Raw genomic sequence first — 18,549 nt, 5'->3', positions numbered from 1 at the left:
ATCGTTCCAAGATATCCGGCGTTGCATCACTATGTAAATCGGAAGTGTACCAGAAAATTTCATAGTTGCGTGATTTTATATGGCTACGCAGAAACTTCTTTAAAGCCTGCACAGTATAAATTTAAGATCAAAATATACAGACAGGCCGTAATAATAATGCATGGAGGTATCGGGAAGGCATTGACGCGGCGTCGCTGAAAAACATTTAGGCGAGAAATCTAAAGGCGGAATCAGACCAGCAATTGTCGACGCGGATTGGATCGGGACTGGCGATTGTCTTCTAGCCAATGACAGCGAAGCAGCCGGCGATTTAATCGACTCTCATTGGCTAGAGGACAATCGCCAGTCGCAATCCAATCCGAGTCGGCAATCGCTAGTCTGATCCGGCCTTAACGGGTTAGGTACGCCATAGACGTATAATATACAGGGTGTTTCAGAGTAAAGTGTCCTAACTTAAAATAGAACTTACCGTCTTTGACGGTAGCAGTGGCAGAGCGGCACTGAATAGCTGTAATTGTTTCACATGCTTAAATAATTCTTCCTTGTAAAGAATTAATGTCATTAACCGGCTTTTCGTAGAATTTTTGTTTAATAGTACCCCAAGCAAAAAAATCCAATGGTTCGTGAAATCCGTCAAAGACAGATGTCAAGCCTGTCTCAATGTTCAAGGCCGTCACTTTGAACAAAATTTATAATTAAGTAAAAATTTTCATATTTTTTAATAATAAAGTATTTGAAACACACTATTAAATTATTTATTATAACCCGCTAACAATTTCATAAAATTTTATAATGAAAAAATGTTTAGATGTCAATATCTCTTAAACAAAGCGTTTACGGACATGTCTCCAGAGGAAAGTTTTTTCTTGTTTTGGGGTCCTAAGTTCATATTTTAAGTTAGGACACTTTACCCTGAAACACCCTGTATAGACGCATTTTGGCTGCAGAAGTGTACAAACTTTAGAAAGAAACAACATACTTTGAGCAGTACAGGCTTATCCTTTATCCTCTGTCATTCCTCTACGCTTCTGTTACCCCCAATTACTTCGTTAGACGAAGAGGCTATGCTGTTCAACACCAGCTATCCCGTTCTAAAGTTTGTACATGTTTTCACACGGGTGAGGTAGGGAAAACGCGTAGTCTATTCTTACTATGTCTATGCCTAGGACTAGACCAGCACTTGAACCTGGGTTCTTCCACTCTCTGGGCGACTGAGTTATCCATCAGGCTCACACCACAGACAATCTCGCTCGTCTACTTTATTTTACTGAATAAAGTACACTGAAAGAAATTTTTCCGCTGCCGTAGCTAATCATGATTTGCTGAAAATATTTTGCTGCCGTAACTATAGAATGTCTAAACCACAGCAGACGGTTTGTCGTCGCACCTAATGCAACAGGCACAGTGGTAAAGTGTTAGCCGCCACAACTAAATTAGCTGTCCATATTTTACAACTGAAACTTTACTGCATGCAGTTTTTAGCTACGGCAGCTACATTTTTTTCCGTATAGAAATAACAGTGTGACTCTGGAGCGATGCTTGGAGCATCTTACTCGATGGTTTGGTATGCATCATATGGATGCAATGTGGCCAACACGCACGCACACACGCACACACACATACGCGCCCTCAAGATCCCTCTAGCAAAGACACGAATTTCCCTGCCGTTACCCTGCCTGAACGACGGGTTGTCGTCGAAGTCGACGAATGCGAGACGAAGCCTCTATTTTTTCTTAGGTCTTTAAGGGGTCATTCCACTTTAACAGCCCAAAACCTATGGTCATCTTTAACATTTTTTTTCACAATAAATACACCATACAATGAAATAAAACTTTTTGGGATTTATTAGGGCGCTCTTAAATAATGCAAAAAAAAGTTTCTCATAATTTAAACAATTTTTTTAATCAAGCGCTTTCTACACCGTTCGGATGGCGTGTCGAGGAAGATGCAAGACAGCTGCGTTGATGACTTTTATCATTCAGGCTTACCTGAAACAAAAATTAAAAGGATTCTTAACGAGGGGGAAACCACTGAGCGTATTGTGGGGTACAGAATTGCGGCATTAGTGGGCATTACTAGGCATTTTTGGGGCATTAGTTTGGACATTAGGCCTCGCCTGAGGCGTTATAAAGATAAAATAAGATAAAACAAGATACTAAAATAAACTAAGGCCTACTGGGCATTAGTGGGCGTTGGTGTGAGGATTTTGGTCAGTGGTTCCCCTTTCAGTTCTTAATCTATGTGAGTGTTACTCTATCCCGAACCTCAATTACGAATTTTTATTTAAAAACAACAAAATGTCGCCAGTTTGAAAGGAAGTTTTAAAAAGTGCTAGCCGCGTTAAAGCGGAACGACCCCTTAAATAGCAAAGTTCCCTATTGCGAGGATCTCCAATTCGCTCTTGCCTTTCGCTCCCGCGACTTCAGCAATTATATCTGCGCGTTTTCAGGAGGATCTCGCCGAAAGTATCGCCGTGTGCGTCCCTAACGCGCCTATTACCGAACGCAGCCTGCATTCGGGGAAGCGTCGCGTCGACGCGACGTGAATCGTCCGGGTCGGCCGTGAAAACCGACCGGCGGTGGGGCATATCCGCGGCTCGATATCCATTTGAAACTTTCTCACGTTTCGCGGCACAAATGACGATTCCGTGTTTCACGGCCGCGCGAGTAGGAAGCGACGAGGTGATTTACAAGAGCGGTTCGTCGTCGTTGTTTGTGCGTCAGCGATCCTTGAGTTCGAGGCTTGGGGGTGCGGGGGGGAGGGGGGACCCCTCGCTGCCGTTTGTGCCCCATTACCGGACCCCCGAGTTCGCTTCTTTCTTTCCTCGTGATTCGCGACTCGACGCTGCGCGCGACCGAAAAGGACAATACGCGCGGCTTTTTCCTCTTCCTCTTCCTTTCCCAGCGATAACGCACGTCGCGCGCCGGCGAGCCGCGCTTGATCTATGGATCTCTATCTCTACCGTCGTCGGCGATCACGATTGCGGAAGAGGGACGCTCGTTCGTCATTCCGTATGTTGATCGCGTTCGCTATCGGTGTTTTTCAATCAACGTGGAACGACGCGGCGGCGCGAATATTTCTGAAGCGTTCCGCAGGGAACGAAAGGAGAGAGATGAAAACGTGCCTACTATTCTAATTATCTAACATTTCAATTATTCAAATTGCTAGTTTAATTAGTCTTATAACGAGTATGAGATTATCTCGTTGTATCTAAGAATAGGATCTCAAACAGCTGGAAAATATCAGCACAAGTGCCTCGTGACTTATCTTTCCTGCGTTTCTTCATCATTTTATTCAACGAGATAGAGATGACATTTAGTCTGTATTTAATTGAACCAATATTAGATTTATCGTTTACCAATCGGCATCGAGAATAAGAACTATAGCGGCTCGATGCTCCTCGCAGTAGATTCCTACGAACGAAAGAATCTTTGGCACGTCCCCTTTAAGTCGTGTCACAATTGCACGTTCAAGATTTACGTCGGGAGGCCGCTGCGCGAACGCAGATGAAGTCATTGCGTCGACGCAGCGGGCGAGGATCGAGGTCGGAATTCCGGCGAATCGAGATTTCCAGGCTCGATCCGCTCCTCCAATCTGCGCACGCGGCGCAATCGCGAGCCCGGAGAGCATTCGGCGAGCGATTAGCGTGATACGGTCTTTACGCGGTTTGTCACGCAGAAGCTGTCGAGCTTGTACCGCGTGTGCGCGCGTGTGTATGTGTGTGTGTGTGTGTGTGTGTGTGTGTGTGTGTGTGTGTGTGTGTGTGTGTGTGTGTGTGTTGCGTACTCACGGCGAAACGACGCGCATATAGCCCGGAGCGGTGTACACGCACGCGATCGCTCGCCTCTCCGTCAAGTTCTCGCGAAGGCCACCACCGTGTAGCGAGTTGAGATGCGAGTGTGTCTCTCGGGCTCGGCCTTGGTCACCCGCTTCCGTCAGCTGCGGGCTAATTGTGAATAACGTGTCGATACGCAGGCACGCATGTGCAAGTGCACGCACGCACGCACGCACGCACGCACGGCCGAACCTCGGGGCCTCGATTCCGTGACAAGGAGCGGCGAGGAGCCTTTCCGTGTCGCGCCCGTTTCTTTGTAGCGTAATGTCGGAAATTATGCCGAAACGGGAGCAGCCGCTCGCTTTATTACGGGTGTCGTGTCTCGTTCGTTTTACCTTCGTTCTGTACCTTCGTCTTTTTTTTTCCTCTCCTCTCGCATAAGCGCTCGCCCCGGCGTTCGCGGTCGATCGAAGAGAGAGAGAGAGAGAAAGAGAGGAAAAAAAAGAAGAGATACGCGCCGACCCGCATTCGTCGCATCCCACATTCAGCGTGAATCGAACGTGGCTGTTCGATTCCGGGTCGTGTTTGTCTAATGCGAAGATCGCGGTCAATTCGATGTATCATAGGTTGAAAATCATGCGTGGTCAGATGTCGAGTTAAATATACGGGTATCGATATATGACTCATAGGATTCTCTCTCGACGTAGCAATATTTTTCGGCGGGACTCTCAGACACACCGAGACTCGATCCGAGATGTAAATCCTATATCGATTTATCGCGGCGGGCCTAATGTCGACACTTATCTTACGGATAATCGATGGTAGGAGAAAATGTGCTAGATATAAGGATTTGCTAAAAATATTAATTGAGTGACGGCGACGAAAGGGAATAATGAAACGCCCGTTTCCGATTTTTCTGTTGCAGACGAAGAAGAACAATCCTAATCGCATCAAGAGACCCATGAACGCATTCATGGTCTGGTCGCAAATGGAGCGCAAGAAGATTTGCCAGGTTCAGCCGGATATGCATAATGCGGAAATCAGTAAAAAGCTAGGGAAGAAATGGAAGCTATTATCAGAGGACGATAGGCAGCCTTTCAGAGTGGAGGCCGAGAAACTCAGGGAATTCCATCAGATACAGTACCCAAATTACAAGTACCGGCCCAGGAAGAAGACCTCGAAACCCGTCGAGGTTTCCAAGGCAAAGGAGAGGAAGAGACCGCGGAAATCGGTGTCTCTATCGTTGTCGTCGCCGTCGCTGTCATCGTCGCCTTCCCCATCACCATCCTCGTCGATGTTGTCGACACCGTCGAACAGCCCGGCCTCGACGCTGGCCAGCTCGTCCTTGTCACCGCTGTCGCCGGTCTGCGCGGCGCCCGTTGCTAGTCACGTTGCCAGGGTCAGAAACGACAACAACAACAACACCCAACAGCAGACGCTGAAGAAACCGATGAAGAGACTCCAGGCTCAATCGAATGTGAAACCGGTGTCCAGGTCGAATTCCAAACCCATCGGATTAACTCTGGAGACTCTGGAGACGCCGGGCCGCACGCTGCACCCTGACGTCGATTACACCTCGGCGCCGTCAACGGTTGCCGCCAAGGTGCCCACCAGCCCGACCTGCGATACCCCCGACTCCCCCGAGTCCGCTTTCTACGAGGAGAGCTACAATCCCGAGAACATTACATCCAACAACGCCGCGATCTGCAACGTCGCCCCTACCAAGATCAAGCAGGAACCAAAGTTGGAAATGAAGTTGGAGCCCAAGGTGGAATTGGATCAGACCAGTTTCGCCTCGAAGGACATATGTCTGGCGTCCTTAGAAATGCCGATGGTGCGAACGGACAGTAACGGTTACTGTCACACGACTTCCGCTGTTCGGCAGACGACCAATTTCAACGTGAAGCGGGAGCCCATGATAAATAACGTCGCCTCGCCGGCGATGCTCACGCCGCAATCGTTCTTCGTTCCTACCACGACGACGACGACGACGACGGGCAGCACGGGGGTCATCGACGACTCCCTTGCGGACGAGTTTGACAACATCGGCAACCCGGTCAAGATCGAGGATCTCATGGCCAACGGAGATTTCTACAAATGTGGAGAGATGCTCCGGTGCGAAGACATCACCATGGACCAAAATGGAGATCTCAACGACCTAACGTCCGACATCGAGATGGATATCATGGGGATAGGGGATTTAGAGTTCACCCGCACGCCGGAGGAGGTGTTTCTGTCCTTACTCTACCACTCCAACTGAGAGAATTCTGTCCGTACTGTGTGCCGAATGGAACGGGCCTTGCCACTGAAAAGTCGAGAGAGAAAATGAGGGGGTTGAATGAGGAGGAACGGAATGCGCATCATTGGTTTGTATGGAGCGTTTTCATGCAGAGAGAGGTCGCTAATCGCGCTACTACAAATAACTGTCCTCAGGATGCACGTTGCGCGAGGACGTACGTTTTTCCGCGAGCAGGGAAGAATTCGTCCGCCGTGTTCCGCGAGTACTTCGTGAACCGGTCGATCCGAAGATGTCGGCCGGACGTGCCGATGTGATGCGCGAAGATAACGCGCGTTTTCGCGATCGCTGCCGATTCTTTTTCACTGATCGCACGTTCGAGCTCGACCGAACGAATTATCGTCCGTTAACGCGCGTCTTCGTCTTTTCTACTTGTCGCTAGAGTAGACACTACTATTCTTCAAATATACGAATGTTTTCTTCGGCCGGCGCGCCTCGTGGCTCTCCGTATTGCGTTTTGTGTTTCATATAACCGGATCTGCGACTGGCGGTTAGATCGGAAAGACGGAACGTATCGTTTTCTAGGAGAGAGAGAGAGAGAGAGATTTGGCATATTTCTAGATAACAAAATCTCACGTTCTCTCTCGACTTTTTGATAGCAGAAACCACTCTTACGATTGGTGAATCGATCCGTCAGTATCAAGATTTTTACAGACCTACAGCGATCGTTGAATTTTCATTTGTGTTCCGAATACTAACGTGATAAAATTATCGAAGCTTTTTCGCTCTGCGAACAGCCGAACGAATCCACACGGTAATAACCGATATTGATCACTGACTGATATTGAAGAAAAATACGAACAATAGCCACGATGCGCGGCGGTTTCGGGATCCAGATTTTCTTCTTTTTTTTAATTATTGTATAGTGTATACTTTTGTATGAAGTTAGGTAAGCGTGCGGGCGGCTGGGTCCGCGTGGTTTATAGATGAGTCGAAATAGTTTGATGATGAAGAAATACGTGAATGAAGAACGTTCGCAGGTTTCCTCACGCAGCCGCCCGCTTTTTGTTGTATATATCGAAACTGTATTTAGTTGAATATAATATATACTCAATGTATAAGTAAAACGAAGATTTCCATCAGAAGTGCAAACACGTATTTTGCGTGACGTCGGTGTCCTTCCCGGATCCGTCACAATTACAACTTAAAAATTGTACGCAAAGTTGCAAAATTAAAACTTTTATTTATTATAATAAACTTGAAAAGAGTAACGCTATTTAAACGCTATATAAACGGGGTTGCAATTTAATTTACATTGATTCGATATATTAGAATTAATATAATAATCAGCATATCTTATCTTGTTGTTACGCTCAGTGCAAATTCCTTCATGTTTTATCAAATCTGTCAGACGACAGAAGTCGAAAAGAGAGGCGTAGTTTTATCCGTACTTGTCCCAATGCATAAGCAGGAATACGTAACAGAAAGAGAACTATTTTATAAAGGGAGCTTTGAAGTTGTAAAGTCGTTTTCGTTCGTGCATCAGGAATGGAAACAAGAAACACGACTTGCTAGTCGATTGCTTTAACGATCAAGGATCCAAGAAACCGTGTTTCAACACTTTCAACGCGTATGAAAACGGATGCGGGAAGAACACCGATTGGTATGTCGTGAGTCCATTGTTTTAACGAAGATATGCGCATATATATATATATAGTATACTATATATTATGTAATATAATATATAATACATTATATATATACATACTGATAAAATGATATGCATGTTGAAGAGTGAATAATGCGCGAGATATCGCTACGTCGACGATAGTCGTTGCGTCCTCCCGCGGGGAATAGCGAAGCGATCGGCAGGAATTGGTCACCAGGCGGTCCCTCGACAAAATAATGAAGTTTATCACCGACGAACGAAACGGAAGAACGATTCGTACGCCCCGTCACGATCGATCGCACGTGAGTAGGTATCTCGTCGAGTTTGACGTCTCGCCGAGTTGATGTTGAATGGATGCGCAGGTTTGATTGACGCGACGCAAAGCGGCGAGATGTACATTTTAGAGAATTTGCTCAGACAATTATTGTCTCGGATACATCCCGAGGTGTCCTCGGGTATTGCCTCCCGCGGGGTAAATCCTCGGAGGGGGGGGCGAAAAAAATGGTAGAAAAGAGAAATTCGCGACGGAACCGGGGCAACACGTTCGTAAGAGATTGGGAGGGAAAAGATCGTCGAGTGGCGGTGAGGCGCGCGTCGCTTCGATCGGCAACGGGAACGAGCACACAGGGAGGACTGACAGCGCCGAGCTGATCCGCTCCGGCCGATCGCGCGCACGACCAACGCTAGATTCAGCGGTCTAAAATCCAGCGTTGGCATCGGACGCGCGAGACCGGAGCGGGTCCCACGCTCGGCCGCCCCGCGCGGTTATCGATATATCAAATACTTGATCTCATAGTCTCCATATTACATTTACGTTTGCGTAGCGTTAATTTTCGACGATTGTTCATAAAACGGTGATTATCGATAGTCGCACCGATACCAGCGAGTTCACTACCAACCGTTCTTTTTTTTTTCTTTTCTACTTCCCTTCGTAAGTTTCACACGCTGCGCTTTGCGACGTAGCAGATCTTATTACTATTATTATTATTACTATTCGTATTGTTATATATATATATAAATATCTATGATTAATATTATTACTTTTATTGTAATTACGATTATCGTCCTAATTATTACTTTTATTATTACTGTCACCGATACTACCGCTACTATTACTGATGTTATCAGTACATTATTACTTGTATTTGCTGTCAATTGTGAAAGGATTCGGCGAGCAACTCCCTGACCAGCGCGAAAATACGAGCCAGCGGCTCCCACGCACGACGCGTGCGGAGCACGATCGATCCTTAAACACTCACTTGAAGAACGGGGAAAAAAAATAGTTGATTTTTGATCGACGAGCAAACGCGGGTTGCACCGCGCGAATTATCGCACTCGCAAATTCTGTTTATCTGCTTCCTTCTCTTTCCTTTCTTGTTTCTTTTTTTTTCTTTACCGACGCGAAGGCGGGCGTGTGAAGGCCGGTGCCAATGAAACGCGCGTAAAAAAAGCAACGCTTTGCGATTTTTCTTTCGATTTTTCTGTCGAGAAACGCTCGTCGTTTTCGGCGGACGGTGTGCTTGGAAAGGGAAGGGAAGGGATTGAAAGAGGAACTGAATGTAAAGCTGAGAAAAGGGGAATAAAATATGAAGGGAACACAGTGCCTATCACTCCGGTCTGGAAACTCTCGTACAAAAATCATATACAGGGCCAAGAGAAACAAAGTATAATGTTAGTGTTGATAGCTATTTACACGAAAACGCAATAAGAATTATTACGATACAATTGCTCCGAAATTCTCGTCTCCTTTACTAAGGCACGTCTCGGGGAAGACTCGGGCGAGCGGACACACGTCCTCGGGCAGCGATCAAAATCGGTAGGGGGTTACGGTGAAGGAAACGAAAGGGAGAGCCGTTGCTCTAGGAGCGAATAATCTTTCACGAGTAAAACAAAAAGGAAAACAGGCTGTGTCGATTCTAAACTTGTTAAAAACGCTTCTTCGCGGACAGCACTACATATCAAGCCCGCGTAAACGCCACGCTCGTTCACCGCTCGTAGCCACACGCAGCGGCGCACTCGCGACACGCGCCGCGGGTGCGTCAACGCGAAAGAGAACTGCCAGCGATACCCGCGTCAAAGAGTACTTAGCGTCTCGGCAATTAAAGAGACAGAACGGATAGAAGTAAACTTTTGTTCCACCGCACATCGAATTATATAGCGCTTGGGGTGATGTTTAAACGACGCAACGAATCCGAGTATTGAATTGCAACACCCGTCATCCCGCAATCTAACTTTCAAGTGCTGAAACCATCGCGCGCGCGCGCGAGAGAGGTTGCTCCAAATTGATAACCAAAGCTTAAGGTAGCAACGGACCTTTGACCCACGAACCGCCCAGGCGCTAAAGTTTTAGACTCGCGTCCGAGAGCAGCGCGGAATGATTACGACGAGCGGAGGGGAGTGAGGGGGGGGGGAAGGAGTACGAGTTCAGATATCGTGAATTATGCGAGCAATTTGCAGCCGAGTGCACACGACGGCGGCGTAGGGGCGCTTGTGCAAACGGAGGGCGACGAGCGAGAAGAGCACGGGAAAACCGACTTCGGGACCGGCCGAACGGAGCGCGAGCCCACCTTCTAATGTTTAATACGCTCTCGCGCGGCTTCGCAAAAGCCATTGTTCGCGCGGATAGAGATCGGCGATAAGTACGCAACGCGCGCATCGCCGCGTACGTCAGCTGGGTTCACAATTCGTACGCGCGAGAGGCTCGGCCTCTCTCCATCTCTCTCTTTTTCTCTCTCTCTCTATCTCTATCTCTCACGCGCGCGGGGCTACGATCACGACGAGTGCGCGTTCGGACGAGGAGCCGTTTTCTCGTCAACTCGCACGCCGAGCGTGACGAGCGCGAGGATCGCGACGCGGGAGTTTCAGGCGACCTTGATAGGAACCTGATAGCGGATTCCGCATAAATAAACCGCGGTCATTATCGCGCCAAGAAAGCGAAGTATCGAGCGATTTATGAGCAACCGTAGAAAATTCGCAGGTGAGAAAAAGCGACGCGACGTCCGTCGCCGAGGGTTTTCCTTCCGACGCGAGTCGACGAGCACAATTCGCGCATACATTCGCGCGCGTATTTCTGCCCGAGATGGAAGAAAAAAAAGTCGTCTGACCACGTACGAAGAACCGGCTCGCCGTGTGCTTGAACGTTTCTGTCTGTCCGAAGTCTTTTGTCAAGTTTTTGTAACTGTTCGCGAATTAACGGCCGGCGCTATTTAGATTATTCGCCAGATAAAACTCCTCTCGTCCAAACACGCATTCGTTACGATCGTAATTTTGCATCGCGCTTAGTGGAGGAGGCAGGGAAGCGTGTCCGCTCGGCGGACGGGAGCGGGAATTTCGTATGCGAGCGGGTAAACAGCGAGATACTTAATCGATGGATATATATATATATATATATATATATATGTATGTATTGCAGAAGCGACCAAACAAAACGATAAGGAAAAAAGAAAGAGAGGAAGTTAACGAACGAGTTACAAAGTATGTGGGATGGGATACGTAGCTGTATGTTAAGAAGAGAGAAAGAAAAGAGTTCGCGCGCGGCGCCGCGAAGAAAGCGAGACGATGCCGACTTGCGTTTTGCTTTCACGTAGATTTATCGGAATGTTATCGGAGAACACCGCGTATCCCCGGTCTCGCGCCGAGGGCGCACGCGTGTGCGCCCGGCGCGAGAGCCGGGAACGTGGGAAAACTCTGGATTTAGTGCTTCCACCAAACTCACTCGCTGAGGTTTCTCTTAATTTCCTTCTTCGAGCGCAGATCGCGTCATACGTTTGCTTCGCTACGCGGTGGTGCTTTGCTAAAAGATAATCGACTTCGTATTCCTATCAATTATCCTTTCCGCAATTCAGGCGTTTGTACAGGTTTACTTTGCGCGCGTTAAAGTTGGGGGGGGGGGGAGAAAAACAAGGGAGAAGAGCTACCCGCGTGTATTTTTACGGGTAATACACGGAACTGGGCGTCGGTGGACGCGTTTTCGGAATCACTTGCTTTCTTCGCATCGCAACCGCCTTCTATCCTGGCCGTCGTCGGCGCGACTTGGGGAGCCGCGAGCTTTCTTTTATTCTCTGATCTCTAATAATCGTTACGTACCAAATATCGCGTTCCGCGTGTAAGTGTTTAGGAACGCCTTGAGAACGGGGGGAGGACGCGCGTTCCCGCCCGAATACAAATTGCTGCTCAAATAAATCATAAGCCGCGACACACGTACCTCGGCGGGCTCCAAGTCGCACCGACAACGCCGTATCTCCGTGTTGCGATTAGGGTTTTTCAATTTTTACAAAACTTCATCGAGTAACACGTAAACTTAGGCGCGCGCGCACCCGCCGGCGCGCGAATCGCCCGGCGCAACTTGCGTTCAACAATCGATTTTCGGCAACAGCCGATCATCTTCCAAGCGCATACTTTCGTCTCGGTTTAACGCGAAATGCTCGATTTAAGGTCCAGCTTGGAGAAATGTCAGCTTCAATCTTACTTTAAAAATAAATTTGAAAATAAACCAGAAAGAATTGAAATAAGATCGAAGTTAATCGTGCAAGAGGAACCTTTTATTGACGTTGCGATGATTCTCGGACGCCGGCCGGTGCGCACGCATGTACTAATATATATATATAATATATACATATATATATGTGTATGAATGATTCGACAGATAGATGTGTAGTAGTTTCTAACAAATTCTTAGCGTGTATATATGTCCAATTGAGAGCGTCGCAGGACGAGAAGAGGTTTTTTGATATATTTCGAGATTGCGCTTTGATGGGCTACAAGTTACATTTGATGTACGTGATAAGGTTTATTGAGAGCCATTATTTACGGTTAACGTGTAATATCTATATTGGTCGGATAATGCATTCGTGTACCTTAGGCGTTTGTCGCGTGACATGTAATCGCTTGTATCGATATGTATCGAGGGATGCGGGCAGGATCTTCGCAGGTGTGTTCGCGGGTCTTTCTTCTGTAAAAACCGGTACAGGTCACTTTCTCGATAGCTACGCTACCGTTGTTTCGAGGAGAAAGATAAAAGAGACAAAAGAAAAAACGAATGCAAACAACGTGCTGCAGCCTTTCGCGCGGAAGAAAGGAGAGAGGAAGGAAGTACACCAAAGTGCAATATCCCGCGAAGGCAAAACGATTAGCTCCGAAATAGAAATCATCCTTTATCGAGATACGTAACGCGCTGAAAGAAAAAACCTGATCTCAGCCGACACATCTATTTTTCATGGCCGAAGGGCCGATATATTGTGAAAAGAAAGAAGCAACACTTTTTGATGAAGAAGAAGATGCCGTAAATTTTTCACGATATTTTTACACGAACCTGTATCTCGCAATAACCGATCGATTCTCGACTTTCTCGCGATCGAGAGACAGGAAGGAGACAAGTTCAGATCTTTCGTTTCTCTCGTCTCGTTTTTTTTGTTTTGTTTAATTGTCGCCCTTTTGTCGCGCCGCTTGGTCGGTTCCGTTTCTTTTTCTCCCTAGGACGGATTATGCGAAGTGGAAAAAAAATCCATCTCCGTCGAAGATCGTCGATTTTCGCTTACTTTCTTGTTCATACGTTTCCCCTGTACGCGTTCTTCGCCGGGGCATTGTGTCGCTCCGTCGTTTGTACGGCAAAAGGAATATATTCATGCGCTTCTAAGTTATATATCATAGCTTTTAAGTTGCAGCATATACATAATAAGAAAGAAGCAGACGATAACGACTAACTTTAAATACCAACTGTACATTTGTATTTAGTAATCTTGTTTATAATACATTATAACATTATTATATTGTTATTAAGTATCCGATTTGTATCATTTTTTATCGAAATTATTAAAAAATAACTTAAAAATAGCCAAGTGGTCTTATTAATCTGCGAAACAATCACATTCCACGACCAATCCTTTCACATCACCGTTCCGTCACCGTTTTCAGCATTAATTAACCTTCGAGCGGCGCGGCGGCGCCAAGACGTCGAACGCGCCGATTACCTGGTAACTCGCTCCGTGGAAGAAACAAGGCGATCTAAATGTAACAGCTGCTGTAATTCTTTTGTTTTTGCCCCCGCGTCAGTTATTGTCCGACTCTATTGCGTACTTCATACCGCATAAATAACTAATAAAAAAAAAGAATTCCAGAGACGTCACCTAGAAAGGAGATTAATGTGTAACAGGACGCGTATCTCGGATCCGTCAACGCGCCTGTTTGCGCGACTTTTCAAGACAAACTTGCTCGAGGCTTACAAAGTAGCTCAATTGTAAATTGCGTTCGTTTCCACAGTCGACCGACAGTCGCCCGCTGAATTGCGGAGCAATCGAAAATTCAATTTGCCGAAGGCACGTCCCACCGCGGTTTCGGCGACACAGTCCCCGAGGTAAGTAATCGATAACGCGGGCCGGGGAGAGGAGGTCGGAGGAGGGGAATTCTCCAGGGGGAGGGCAAAGTGTAAAAAAAGACGAGGACTCGCGGCCTTTCGCGACAACGTTCTCTCCTTGGGATTTCCTCCCTGAGCGGAGTTGTCGCGCGGCGTCTCTCGGCTCATCGGCGCTGATAATGACGCGCAGTGCGCTATTAATAGCGCGGGCCTCGCGATCGCGCGTGGATACGTGCCGCGCTTTCGATTTCATCCTATCGCATCCGTATTCCCCGCCAAGGCGTCGAGCTGCTCCGATTTGCCGAAGCGCGAAAGGGGATGCTGGAGCGATTCCGCACTTTCGGCACCTTTTGCTCCTAAAGCTGCCACTTCGTGAAAACATTTGTATAATATTCAAATTATGTGGCTTTCGTGTACAGACCGACGGTGTCCCACTATTCAGGTTAAGTGAAAGAACAGCGTGGTATCATTGAAATTAAGTTTAGGAGCTTAACAAGAAGTCTATTCACTCGAATAAGTTATAGGTTACCTAACCTATAACTTATGCGAGTGAAAGACTCCTAGTGGGACACTGTCGATCTATACACAGAAGCCACAAAATTTGTATATTACACAAATGTTTTCACGAATTGACAGTTCTAGGAGCAAAAGGTGCCGAGAGTGCGAAATCACTCCAGCATCCCCTTAAGGCCCTGTGTTCCGCGTTGCTAGAACTCGGTCCGAGTTTCGGGAAATGTATTGCCCGTCGACTTGCAGCTATTTCGTAAGAGCTGCAAGTTGATCGGCTACACATTTTACGGAAACTAGAACTTGGACCGAGTTCTAGCGTCGCGGGACACAGACCTTTATTTAAGGCGTCGGACCCTCGACGTGTCTCCGAGGCGCGTTCCGCTGCGAACTAACCGGATCTCCCTTCTCGCTCCTTTTTACAAGCAGGAAGCGTTATCGCCCGAACGCGATTGGAATTCGGGATGCATCGGCCGATTGATGGATACCACGCGGCGGACGGCGGCGACGGCCGGCTGTCGCCGTCAGATCAAACGATTCCGGACGATACACCGGGCTCTGGGGCGCGCGTTTCCACGATTGGACTCGTCGTTTACCGCGGTACAGAAGATAAATATTTTCCGAGTGCGATTTCTTTTTCGTGGCGCGATGATTGAAATAACACTCCCGCGGCTGTGTTTTCCTTCGTTTAGTCGATACGTCACCACCGCCGCGCGGCGGACGCGTATTTTTGGAGCCGCGCCGGCGAGCGGCTCCGGTGCAGGCCGAGGCCCGCGGAGGGCTCGCATCCGAATTGACTATTAGCGAGATTGTTATTAATAGCGACTCGTCGCGATTCGCGCTAACGAAAACGCCACGGCCGGTCAGCAGCGTGTGTCGCTTTAAAGCCGAGGCGCGAGTGTTTTTTTCCAAAGAGCGCGTAAACACGGACGGACGACACGCGCGGGGCGTAAAAACGACGCCAAGTGGTGCCCGATGACGCGTGGATGTTTCCACCAAGCCAGGATTAACGCCAAGACACCGACGTCGCTGATCGCGCGAGTGTCGGAATGTATTTTTCACTCGAGCGTGCGCTACGAAAATATTGATCGAGCATCCGCGGCCACGGCCAGCCTATATACGTGCGCGCGACTATCGGTCTTTTTCTCTTTCCTCGTCGCGAGCTGCGTCGTCTTGGAGCGCGACGCGGTTATCCGCGGAGCGCGATCTCCGCGATCCTATCCTCATCTCTCGCGATACTCTCTCGCGTAAAACCGCACATCGCCGCGCTAAAATGCGACGCGCGTAAAACGGAGCCGCCGCCGCCGCCGGAGCACGCGCTCGCGAGGCGAGTTCACAGTAAAATAATCGCTCAAGGTCCGCGGTGGCGTTGCACCCGGCCGGTCAGGGCTGGCAGCAACCGCACTGTTTACATCGCATATACACGCGCCGGCTGCATCGTTTGAGAGCACTCCGTCCCTCTCTCTTTCTTTATTTCTCACCCGCCCGCCCCCGCCCGCCCGTCCTCATCCCGCCGCTTTCTATTCCTCCCGAACGAAACGCACGCGCGACTGACTGCATTTATATGCGTGTGCAACGCGGTTGCGTCGCGGTCGCCGCTTCTCGGTAGCGGCGACAAGTATAACGCCGCGCATTTACGACACGCGCGCACACGCCTAGGTCAGATTCGACGTTCTAGCCGACGATAGACACGTGTTACGACGATGCAAATAATCGAGAGGGCGGCTTTCCGAAGGAGAAACACATCTAGCGCGGCTAGGGAGAGAGGGAGGGAGAGCGCGCGCGCGCACGTGGACAGGCCAGCTCACTTCGCTGCCGAGCCAAAGAGTTGTAACTCGGTGTACTAAATCTTTCGGTGCGTCTCATTAAAGGCCTCGGCATCGGGATCGTAAATCGAGCGCTTCCGCGACAACACGTACGGAAGGAGAGTCGTCCGGGTGTCGAATAGACAATACGGACGGTTGCAACACGCGTAGACACGCGCGCGCGTGCGGCCTAATTCAAACGGTCTACTATGTTGGCGCAGATGAGAGGCACGTGTTGCGACGGCATCGAGCAATCTCGGGACCTAGTGTACGGGCGGACACGTGTAACAGCCACCTCATCTATTTTAATGACGATCAAACTCGGAATAGGAGACGCTGCTACAACTACTTCCTCCCTTTGGCAATTAATCGTCGGAAGAAAGTCGAATCTCGGGTCGCGTTTCGCTTAGAAGGCAATCGAGACACCGTGAGTCTAGGTCTTCTGTCCTGCGTATACGAGCTTGTATAATATTGAGGACAGCATGCAGCATTCCCGGATTCATATAGCTCGAGCAAGATTAATCAGAATTCAGCAAATCAGAGTTAAACGAGGCTTACCTGATAAATAAGAAGCTATCGCACCGATCTGTCACTATCACGAGAGGTGTGACGTTTTGGTGTTATCTTTATGCGCAAAATATCGCAAAAATGCCCCGGGAACGTTTTTAATGTCATTTCTTTACATTTTCGAGTTTCCCCCATTTCGTTTTAACACGTTTTTAAAACGCAAAATAACGCAAAATGACATCCAAATAACGTCAGAAATCGAAATTTTCCTTAGTAAACTTTTCTAACATCAACGTTCAATCACTTGTATCCGAGAAAAAGGTTGAAAATTGTTCAAAATCAACTCTGCAGCCGCCAGTAAATATTGCATTTGAAGGATTAATACATTTTTCTTGTTATTTCGATATCAATAATTTCGCTAGAGATTGTGAAATGTTACCATTCAGTTCTTGTCGTTCAATTTTAGGGCTAAACCAAAGAGATTTATGCCTAAAACTTCTTTTTGTTTACTTTTTTTAGACATGTTACTTTTTTAGCCTGCAAATGATATGTAATTTAAGTATAATAATTTGTTCCATGCTGTTATGTTTTATGTTACATTTTTTAACATATGTTTAGCCTTAATAAATGTCGTATTGTGCCATCGAAACATTAAGTCGTCTTATTGAAGCCCTGCCCCCACCTTTGACCACGACATTATCAAAATAACGCAAAAATGCAAAAAATAACATCAAACAGTCACACCTCTATCACTTCGCGCTTGAGCACCAGCTTTATTCACTTCGCACTTTTGTACATGTTGCACCTGCGTCGCGGTCCAGGTCGAAATGACTCGCATCTCAACGTCAAATTCTCCCTTCTTAGAAGGAAGTCTTAAAACAGTAACAAAGAAACGGAAAGGTTGCGAAAAGCTGATTCGACGAGAAGAAACGTACGCTTTAGATTTCCCTTCCTCCGGGTTTAAGTATTGTCCATCGGGTCCAATGAAATTTCAGTTTTCTCTTCTCTTTCCGCTTTCCATCTCACTGAACGTTATGTGCCAGTTTTACTTATTGAATAACATTTGAGTAATAATAATTAGATTAGGTTTAAAAGCGTAAAGGCGAAAGCCGCACGGAGAGAATTTTCTCTTAAAATTTATCCTGAGAATCGTGTAATCGTGGTACAATGTGGTATTTCGAAGAATTTTATGACAATTAGAAATTTTACCGTACATTTTACTACCAATTAACTTAGTGTACATTTTACTAGTAAAATAAATGGTAAAATTTCAAAAAGCTCTTATAAAGTTTCTCAAATTGCCACGTTGTCCCACGATTACACGATTTTCAAGGTAAATTTTAAGAGCAAATTCTCTCCGTGCAGGTATAAAACTTTACAAAAATCATTACCAGGCTCAAGATTGGTCGCCCTGTGACCGAACTGTCAATTTTATTTATCTAAGGATTAGTTTCTTCAAGTTGCCAGTATTAATAATAAAATTTCAAATTTCGCTCGACCTCGGCTGACCACATTTATTAATTAACCAACTTTACGCAGATTTATTGCGAAAAATATTACCTCGGCCAGGGTTTGAACCTGGACTTCCCTTACTTTCTAGACGGGCGTCTCACCAATTCGTCCACTGAGGCATGTATTGATTTATTTATTCATTCATTCATTCTGTGCAATCCATATCGTTCATATAATAAAAGTAAA

General features: G+C 47.2%; 1 protein-coding gene across 2 annotated transcripts in view; it reads left to right on the top strand.

The window, feature by feature from the left end:
- LOC105564496 (transcription factor Sox-11-A-like) overlaps positions 1-13,550 on the top strand; it is a 42,498-nt gene extending 28,948 nt beyond the window's left edge. For both annotated transcript variants that reach the window (XM_012016908.1, XM_012016907.1), the window contains exon 2: positions 4,701-13,550. In XM_012016908.1, the coding sequence (XP_011872298.1) occupies positions 4,737-6,035 (1,299 nt within the window). In that variant the 5' untranslated portion in view covers positions 4,701-4,736 and the 3' untranslated portion in view covers positions 6,036-13,550. The remainder of the gene's footprint in view (positions 1-4,700) is intronic.
- Positions 13,551-18,549: the final 4,999 nt, after the last annotated feature.

This window comes from Vollenhovia emeryi, unplaced genomic scaffold, assembly GCF_000949405.1.
Source record: "Vollenhovia emeryi isolate VEMERY1.0 unplaced genomic scaffold, V.emery_V1.0 DF939164.1, whole genome shotgun sequence".
Classification (NCBI taxonomy): Eukaryota; Metazoa; Arthropoda; class Insecta; order Hymenoptera; family Formicidae; genus Vollenhovia; species Vollenhovia emeryi.
Note: the sequence above shows the minus strand (reverse complement) of the source record. Positions and strands in the feature narration are given on the sequence as shown.